The sequence below is a fragment of the Molothrus ater genome, chromosome 26 (assembly GCF_012460135.2).
Source record: "Molothrus ater isolate BHLD 08-10-18 breed brown headed cowbird chromosome 26, BPBGC_Mater_1.1, whole genome shotgun sequence".
NCBI classification, from domain to species: Eukaryota; Metazoa; Chordata; class Aves; order Passeriformes; family Icteridae; genus Molothrus; species Molothrus ater.
The window spans coordinates 5,256,191-5,265,394 of record NC_050503.2 but is presented as its reverse complement, the minus strand read 5'-3'; the positions used below and the strand labels follow the sequence as shown (position 1 = coordinate 5,265,394).

The following is a 9,204-nucleotide window of genomic DNA, read 5'->3' as shown; positions in this document are numbered from 1 at the left end:
CCCGGGCCCTGCACAGACACCCCCAGGTGTCCCCGGGCCGGGCTGGGTGACACTGCAGGAGCTGCGCTGCATCAAACCCCGCTTTTATTTCCTGCTGATTTATATTGCAGCTGCATTCCCAGCCTCCGGCGGGAAGCAGCAGCATTATCTGCCCTTGCAGGGATGGGCCGGGCCCAGCCTGGGCTGAACCGGGACTGAACCGGTCCCAGACTGGTCCCAGCAGGGGTGGAAACCCCCGCGCTCGGCCCCGCATCCAGCGGGATCCCTCCCGCTGCGCATCCCGTTAATTAATGACATGAAAGCCCACGCGAGACCTCCGGGGAAGGAATCAAAGGCTCCGCCGCAGCCTCCCAGGGCATGGATCCATCCCTGCGGGCCGGCAGCTCCCCCGCAGCCCAGCGCCGGGGCGGATGGAGGCAGCGGGGACCCCGCGGGACGCGGTGAGAGCCCTGCCCCGAGGCTTCCGTGCACGAATCCAGCCCCAAAATGGGTCTGGGGGCAGCTCCTGGGGGCGGGGAGAGACGGGGTGGGGGGGGGGGGGGGTCGTGGCCGCGGGGTCTCTGTTTTGGGGCCACAGGAGCTGTGCTCCTGCCAGGATTTCCATCCCGGGGGATTTGGCTTCTCCCCGTGCAAACCGGCCGGGCTCGGGCACAGGATGCTGTCCCTGCCACGCAGGGATGGCTCAAGGTGCTCCTTGGCCCTGGCACAAATCGGGATTTTCCTCCCCTGTGCTCCTTTCCCTCCTGGAAGAGCTCCCGGACCCCTCTCTGGCAGGATTTGTTCTGTTCGGTGGGATTTGGGAATTTGGGATGGGTCATCTCCTTCCCACTGTGGGGTCTGGCTGTGCTGAGGGGCTCCGGGGGCCCTGTGCCTGCTCATTCCCAAAGGTGATGCCCTTTGGTGTCTGGGATGTGCATATGGACGGGGCAGTGTCCCCAAATCCCTGCCTTGCCCTGGTGCCTCCTCCTTTGAGCTGGTTTGGCTCTGCCAAACCCAAAATGAGGGAAAATTTCAAATCGAGCTGGGTGGGACTTGGAACAGCCTGGGAGAGTGGAAGGTGAGGAAAGTGAGGAAGGTGTGGAAGGTGAGGAAGGTGAGGAAGGTGTGGAAGGTGAGGAAGGTGAGGAAGGTGAGGAAGGTGAGGAAGGTGTGGAAGGTGAGGAAGGTGTGGAAGGTGTGAAGGTGTAGAAGGTGTGGCGGGGGTGCCACTGGATGGGCTTTAAGGTCCCTTACAACCCAAACCAGTCTGGGACTCCGTGATTCCGTGGAATGGTGGGAATTTGGACGTGGCCACAGCAAGAGCTGCTCTGATGGGTGGAAGCTCCCCAGGCTTCCTCCTCCAACCACGACTTGGCGTGGCCACCACCCCTGGCGTCGCTCCCGGCACCACGGGGTGCCCTGGCCCATCCATCCCCATCCCACCAGCTCGGCAGGGGAGGCTTTTCCTCATTATTTCCACCGTGTTGAGGGTGGGTTTGTTGCTCTCCAGCTGTTTGGAGAGACGTAAACCAAACCCGCCGTAATTCAGCCCGAACGTAAATGTCATGGCAGCGTGGGAACGAGGGCTTGGCGCGCTCAGCCTGGGGCTCTGGGAGTGCTGGAGCTCCTCCTGCCCCACACCATCCCAGCATCCCAGCATCCCACCATCCCACCATCCCAGCATCCCAGCATCCCACCTTCTCACCATCCCACCTCCCTCTCCTCCATCCCATCTCCTTCTCCTCTGTCCCATCTCCCTCTCCACCCTTCCATTTTCCTCTACACCATCCCACTTCACTCTTCTCCATCCCGTTTCCCTCTCCTCCATCCCACCTCCCTCTCCTCCATCCCATTTCCCTCTCCTCCACCCCATTTTCCTCTCCCCCATCCCATCTCCTTCTCCACCCTCCCATCTCCCTCTCTTCCATCCTATTTTCCTCTCCCTCGTCCCATTTTCCTCTCCCCATCCCACCTCCTTCTCCACCATCTCCCCTTCCTCTCCACCATCCCATTTCCTTCTCCACCACCCCTTTTCCCTCTCCACCCTCCCATCTCCCTCTCCACCATCCCATCTCCCTCTCCACCATCCCATCTCCCTCTCCACCATCCCATTTCCCTTTCCACCACCCCATTTCCCTCTCCACCATCTCATCTCCCTCTCTTCCATCCCATTTCCCTCTCCTCTGTCCCACTCCCTTTTCCACCACCCCATCTCCCTCTCCCCCACCCCATCTCCCTCTCCCCCACCCCATCTCCCTCTCCCCCACCCCATTTCCCTCTCCCCCCAGCGGGTCCATGCCCAGCCCCATTTCCCTCGCTGGGGTCACACTTCCCCCAGACCTTCCCCAGAGGAGCAGGGCTGCATCCCAGGGCTGAGGCTGTGCCTGGTTTGTGGTCGGCCCTTTGGGGGGGTCTGGGGGGAGCTGCTGGGCTGGATTTCACCGAGGCAAAGCAGAACCATGTGTCCCACACTGCGCTCTGCCTCTGCTTAGGGGGACTGGGAAGAGCTGCAGGGGGAGGAGGAGGAGGAGCAGGGATGAGCCGAGAGCAGAGCTGGAGATGGGGACAGGGACATTTTCCCCTCCTTTGTGCACCACTTTCTGTCAAAAGAGCAGGAAAATCCAACAGGTCCAGCTCAAATCAGGGTTTGGGGCTTTTTTTCCCTTTCAATGCTCCTTGTTTGGGGCCAGTTTTGGCATTTTGAGACCAGTTTGATCCAGGGGCACTGCAGGCTCCAGTCCTCACAGCTCAATCCCTAAGAAAGTGTTTTGGGAGCTTGTGGTAAATTTTGGGGGAGGTCTGATGCAATTTTGGAATGGTCTGAAGAAGTTTTGGGGAAAATCTGAAGGAATTTTGGGGACAGTGTGAGGAAGTTTTGGGGGAAAATCTAAAGGAGTTTAGGGACAGTATGAGGAAGTTTTGGGGTAAAATCTGAAGAAGTTTTGGGGAAAATCTGGAGGAGTTTTGAGGACAATCTGAGGAAGTTTTGGGGTAAAATCTGAAGAAGTTTTGGGGAAAATCTGGAGGAGTTTTGAGGATGATCTGAGGAAGTTTTGGGGTAAAATCTAAAGGGGTTTTGGGGACAATCTGAAGAAGTTTTTGGGGAAAATCTGAGGGTGTTTTTCTTACGGTCTGAGGGAGTTTTGGGGAAAATTTGAAGGAGTTTTGAGGACAGTCTGAGGAAGTTTTTGGGGAAAATCTGAGGCAGTTTTGGGGAAGATCTGAGGCAGTCTTGGGAACAGTCTGTCTCTCCACCACCCTCATCCTCTCCAGGACAGCCCAGCCCCATCCTGTGAGCAGGACCAGGCGTTGAGCTGGAGCTGCTGCTGGAGGAGCAGCCTCTGGAGCGGCTGCCCATGGAAATTGTTTAATTCTTGCAGGATGAGTCATGAGGAGCCGGGATTTCAAAGCAGCTTGGCTCCCATGTAAGGCACTCAAATAAACAGTGTGTGGCAGGTGGAAGCTCTCTCTGATGTCCCATCAAGGCCTCTGTCTTTCCAAGTGCTTTGTGCTGCCAAAAATCCTTCGGCCACACCGTGGCTCCATCCATTCTTGAGGCTGGGCTCTGGAAAATAATGAATCAATGCCCGGAAACATGAATCGACGGAAAATTTATGGCACACTTAGAATATAATGTCTTTTGGGTCCTCTGCTTTGAAGCATCAGCACTGAAAGTTTTGGCATCTCCTTCTTTCAACCCTTCAGCAAGGAGGATTTGGGGGGGAAAAAAAAAATAAATTCACTTTTCTCCCTCTGTGAGCTTTAAGGAGTCTGTGGACATCGGGAACAAATCCCAAGAGTCTGCTGGAAAAACTGGGAGTGGGGTTGAAAAACGAGAGAGATGGGAAAAAGCGAGAGTGTGAAAAGTGAGGGACACCAGAGAACCCCAAACGCTCCACTTTTTGTGGGCAAAAAACGTCTGCTGGATTTTGATTTATCAGGAAAAACAAGTGGAAACACCATCATCCCTGGAAGTGTCCAAGGCCAGGTTGGACGGGGCTGGTCTGGGGCTTTTTAGAGCAAAAGAAACCAACAGCAAAGCCTGGAATAACTTTGTTGTTATTGTTTTGCACTTTGGAGCTGGGATTTGAGTCTCTCGAAAGGTCACAGGCGAGTGGGTGGGGGCCAGGGCTGCTGGCTGCCGGAATGGGAGGCTGTTTTATGGGACGTGCAGCGAGGCTGGAACCGCTCTCCTAAAATTTTATGGGCCTGCAAGGAGCCAGAGGCCCTTCCTCAGGTGGGGGGATCGAGTGTCACAGCCCCGCTCTGGCCCAGCCTTTTCCTCCCCCGAGCAGGACAAAGGGGGCTGAGCCCCCCGGGCGATGGAGGGTGTGTGATCCCACTGCTCATGGAATTCACCTCCCAAAACACCAAACTTCAGCTGTTAAAAGCTGTTCGTCCTCCTGGAGGGCAGAACAAAGTGTCCTTTCCCCCCCCCCCCCCAAATAATACCCCCGTGGAAAATTTCTTTAAAAAGGAAAAATATTTGGAATTTGCAAGGGGCTGAAATAAATACAGGAGCCAGGAGGTGGAAGGACAGGGACATCAAACCCATCAGAGCCAGGGGCTCCTCCTGCTGCCCTCTGCTTCCCAAGGGAACGTTCCAGGGAGGAGCGACACAGGCTGGGGTGACAGGAGTGTCCCTGTCCTGTCAGGAAACCTGGGTGGAGTGAGGGGCAGTGGGAGCAGCTGTGTTTGTGGCAAGGGCTGGGATGGGGCCACCAGCTCGTCCCCACTGGTGTCACCTCATCCCCAGTGGTGCCACCTTGTCCCCACTGGTGTCACCTCATCTGTGTTTGTGGCAAGGGCTGGGATGGGGCCACCAGCTCGTCCCCACTGGCGTCACCTCATTCTCGTTGGTGTTCCCTTATCCCCATTGCTGCTACCTCATCCTTATTGCTGCCACCTTGTCCCCACTGGCGTCACCTCATCCTGTGGCACCCCACGGGTGCCACCTTGTCCCCATTGCTGCCACCTCATCCCCACTGGTGTCCCCTTATCCCCATTGGCATTGGTGCCACCTCATTCCCACTGGTGTCACCTCTTTCCCATTTGCTGCCATCTCATCCCCATTGGTGCCACCTCATCCCCTTTGGTGCCACCTTGTCCCTATTGCTGCCACCTTGTTCCTATTGATGCCACTTTGTCCCCACTGGCGTCACCTCATCCTGTGGCACCTCATGGGTGCCACCTTGTCCCCATTGCTGCCGCCTCATCCCCATTGCTGCCACGTCATCCCCACTGGTGTCACCTCATCCTCACTGGTGTCCCCTTATCCCCATTGGTGCCACCTCATTCCCATTGGTGTCACCTCATCCCCATTGCTGCCACCTCGTCCCCATTGCCACCACCAGCCCCAAGGCACCTTTTCCATGGCCATTCTCCCAGCCCAGCCCAGCACACCCCTGGGCTGCCCCTCGTGCCTCAGTTTCCCCACCTCAGCACTGTGCTGGTGTTGGGAAGGGAGCAGCTGGAGCCAAGGGGATCCCAGGGGAAGGATCCCCCATCCCAAACCTCAGGGAGGGAGGGAGGCAGGGAGGTGAGGGGCTCTGGGGGCTGGGGGCACACATTAAGGATGTTTGTTTTGCCTGTTTTGCAGAGTTTCAATGTTCTGACTTGCTCTAAGATGAAGGTATGGAAGTTTGCAGCCATTGCATCGATGCTCCTCAGTTCCATGTTATCCATTTTAGTTTGTAGAGACATGTTCAGCGGAAGCCGGGAACTCAGCCCCTTGCCTTCCTCGCCGTCTTCCTCACGGGATTCCTCCTCCTCCTCCTCTTCCTCCTCCTCCTCCTCCTCCTCCTCGCTGCGGAGATCCCCGCGGGCGCTGCAACGCCACGGCTCTCTGCTGGCCCAGTGTAAGCTCCTGCTCCTCCACCCCGGGGTCACTGTCCCCCCCCAGCCCCACAGATCCCCCAAATCCCTCTGGGGTCATCCCCTGCCCTCTCCTGCATCCCAACATCCCCTTTAGGAGGGTTTGTGGCAAGCAGGAGGCACTGGGCACCAAACTTTGGTGTGAGCACAGCAGCTCTCCACAGAGGGGAACTCAAACAGCTCAGTTTCTGCAAAGAAGCTGCTTTTATTTCCTTCCAAATGGCCTTTTTTTTTTTTTGGTAATTTTTTTTTTTGTTGTTCCGTGCTATTTTTTACAAATGGAAAATGTCAAACAGGAGCTGAAGATGAGGGCACGGCAGCAGCTCCCCCGGCTCACCCCTCAGTACTCCCTGAGGGCTGGAAATCCCCACGTGTTTGTTTTGATTCCAAACCAGAGGAACTGCTTTTTTTGGGTGGAAATTTGGAAATCGATGACAAGCTGTCAGATCACGCTTTCCTCTGTCTTTCCTGTGCCTCCTGCGGAGCCGAGCTGGAATAACCCTGGATTTAGGGCTGGGACAGAGGGATGGGGGTGTTACCAGCAGTGGCTGGGCACAGTTTGTGTGTTGGCTGCTGGCCCCGGGGTCTCAGGGGCTCTTGGGGCTCCCAGAGCACAGTGAAACAGCGCCAAGAGGAAATTTACTGGGGCTTCTCCCCAAATCCACCGGCCCCAAGGGACTCCCATCCTAGGGGACGTTCACCCACTCCAGGGGATTTTCATTCTGGGGATGTCCTCCCACCTCAGGGAATTTCCATCCTGGGGATCATCCATCCACCTTAAGGCACCTCCATCCTGGAGGATCCTGAGATCCTCAGCCATGGAGGACCTCCCATCTCAGGTGACCTCCATCCAGGTGGATGTAAACCCACCATGGGAATCTCCATCCTGGGAGTTGTACACCCCAAGGAACCTTCTTCCTGGAGGATGTTTGCCAACCCCAGGGAGTCTCCATGCTGGGGGACGTCCACCCACCCCAAAGGCACCTCCCTCCTGAGGGTATCCACCCACCACAGGCAATCTCCATCCTGGGAGTCATGCACCCCAAGGAACCTTCTTCTTGGAGGATGTTTACCAACCCCAGGGAGTCTCCATCCTGGGGGACGTCCACCCACCCCAGGGAATCTCCATCCTGAGGGAGTCTCCACCCACCCCAGGGAATCTCCATCCTGAGGGAGTCTCCACCCACCCCAGGGAACCTCCATCCTGAGGTTTTCCACCCACCCCAGGGAACCTCCATCCTGAGGTTTTCCACCCACCCCAAGGCCCTTCCATCCCGGAGGATGCCCAGACCCTCACCCATGGAGGATCTCCCACCTCAGGCCTTCTCCACCCACCCCAGCACCCCTCACCCTCCACGGGGCCACCCTCTAACCGCGTCCCCTCCTCCTGCAGACAGCGCCTTGCTGGAGAGCTACACGGAGGGCGAGATGCGCCAGCTGCTCTCGGCGCTGGTGGAGCGCTACCGCCAGGCCGTGAACTCGGGCGGGCACGAGCTGCCGCTGTTCCCCCGCGCCGGCGGCCGCCGCAAGCGCGCCCGCGCCCGCCACAAACCCTGCGAGCTGCGCGAGCTCGAGGTCAGCGTCAGCGAGCTGGGCCTGGGCTACGAGTCGGACGAGACCGTCCTGTTCCGCTACTGCAGCGGCACCTGCGAGGCCGCCGTGCGCAGCTACGACCTCTCCCTCAAGAGCATGAGGAGCCGCAGAAAGATCCGGAAGGAGAAGATCCGCGCGCGGCCGTGCTGCAGGCCGCTGGCCTACGACGACGACGTCTCCTTCCTGGACGCCTACAACCGCTACTACACCGTCAACGAGCTGTCGGCCAAGGAGTGCGGCTGCGTGTGACACGGGGGACACCCGGGCGCAGGGCCGGGATGGAGGCTGGGGCGGCCGGAGGAGGAGAGACTGAGCCGCTGGCGTGTCCCTCGGTGTCACCGTCACTGGACTAGAGACGTGGCCGCCGCCGTGGCGGGGCGGCTGGAGAGGTGGTGGTGGCGGCTCAAGTCTGTTGTCCTCTCTGCGGGTGGCCCAGAGGTCCCTGCTGAGGTGGCAGTAGGTGTGCAACGTGCCCTCGGCCTGCACGGGCTGCACTGCGTGTCACACGTGTCACACGTGTCACACACATCACACGTGTCACAGGCTACGTTACCTGCACGGGGGGTGGTGCAGTGCAGGTGTCTCTGGCGTGGGGGACACACACACACACACACATACACACATGTGTGCCGGGGGTTCGGTGTCAGGGTGTGGCACAGGGGTGTGACACGTGCAGGGGGGTTGTGAGCAGTGTCGGTGCTGTGTGGTACTGGACAGGGTGTGCTGCACACTCCGGGTGTGTTTTGGGGCCTGCTGCACACTCTGGGTGTGTTTTGGGGTGTGCTGCACACTCCGGGTGTGTTTTGGGGCCTGCTGCACACTCCAGGTGTGTTTTGGGGTGTGCTGCACACTCCAGGCGTGTTTTGGGGCCTGCTGCACACTCCAGGTGTGTTTTGGGGTGTGTTGCACACTCCAGGTGTGTTTTGGGGCCTGCTGCACACCTGGGGTGTGTTTTGGGGCCTGCTGCACACTCCAGGTGTGTTTTAGGGTGCATTACAGGTTTGGGGTGCATCATGTTCCCTGTGCTGCCCCAGGGTGGGAGCTGAGTCTTTCTTTCTGTAGCTTTGGGGTTTTGTGACCACCCTGAGCTGCTGGGGGAGGTCCAGTCGCCCCAGATCCCGGTGTTTGGGGACACAGAAATGCTGAGAGTGATTTGTGTGTGGCTCTGACTCCCTCTGGCTTGTGCCCCTTCTGCCATCGTCTCGTTCCTGCAGCCCTGGGGCTTTTCTTCTTAAAACTCGGGATAATCTGAAGTAACTGGATTAACCTCCTGTGCCCCTGCCACAGGCAGCTGGGCCAGAGCGCGGCCACCGCCAGGGAGGTGACAGAACCTCCCCAGGGCCACCAGCAGAGTGGCGTGGGCAGGAGCATCCCTGGTTTGGCGTCTCCCAAAATCCCCCCAGCTCTCCTGGGAGCATCCCCCATGCTCTGCCTGGGGCTGGGATCCTGCAGGAGAGGGGACTCAGGCCTGGCTTTGGCTCTGCTCACATTTACAGCAGTGTCACTGCTGTTTACTCTGCGGGGAAATAAATGAGCCCGCAGACTCTCACATTCCCTGGGCAGGCTCGAGTTGTTGCCTGGGATTGATGGGTTTTCTCCCCTTGGCTCCCTTCCCAGAAAAGGCAAATCATAAACAGAAGGAGAATATTGGTGTCATGTCCTGGGCATTAACCAACGTGAGGGAAAACACTCCGGGTGCCACCCCCCCCCGTCCTGGCTCCTCTCTCCGGACAAACGGGGGGGAAAAATCCCTTGTGC

At 58.3% G+C, this 9,204-nt stretch overlaps 1 protein-coding gene across 1 annotated transcript; it reads left to right on the top strand.

The window, feature by feature from the left end:
* The first annotated feature begins 322 nt into the window (after positions 1–322).
* NRTN (neurturin) lies at positions 323–7,787 on the top strand. Its single transcript, XM_036399470.1, has 3 exons — positions 323–440; positions 5,579–5,837; positions 7,247–7,787. Exons 1-3 carry the CDS (start codon positions 411–413, stop codon positions 7,693–7,695), a joined length of 738 nt encoding a protein of 245 aa, XP_036255363.1. The 5' UTR covers positions 323–410; the 3' UTR covers positions 7,696–7,787.
* The last annotated feature ends 1,417 nt before the right edge of the window (positions 7,788–9,204 follow it).

Excerpts from the sequence above, each read along its gene's own strand:
- NRTN (XM_036399470.1), top strand. The coding sequence starts at position 411 with ATGGAGGCAGCGGGGACCCCGCGGGACGCG. Across the intron at positions 441-5,578 it reads CGGGGACCCCGCGGGACGCG|AGTTTCAATGTTCTGACTTG; the intron begins GTGAGAGCCCTG and ends CCTGTTTTGCAG. Across the intron at positions 5,838-7,246 it reads CGGCTCTCTGCTGGCCCAGT|ACAGCGCCTTGCTGGAGAGC; the intron begins GTAAGCTCCTGC and ends CTCCTCCTGCAG.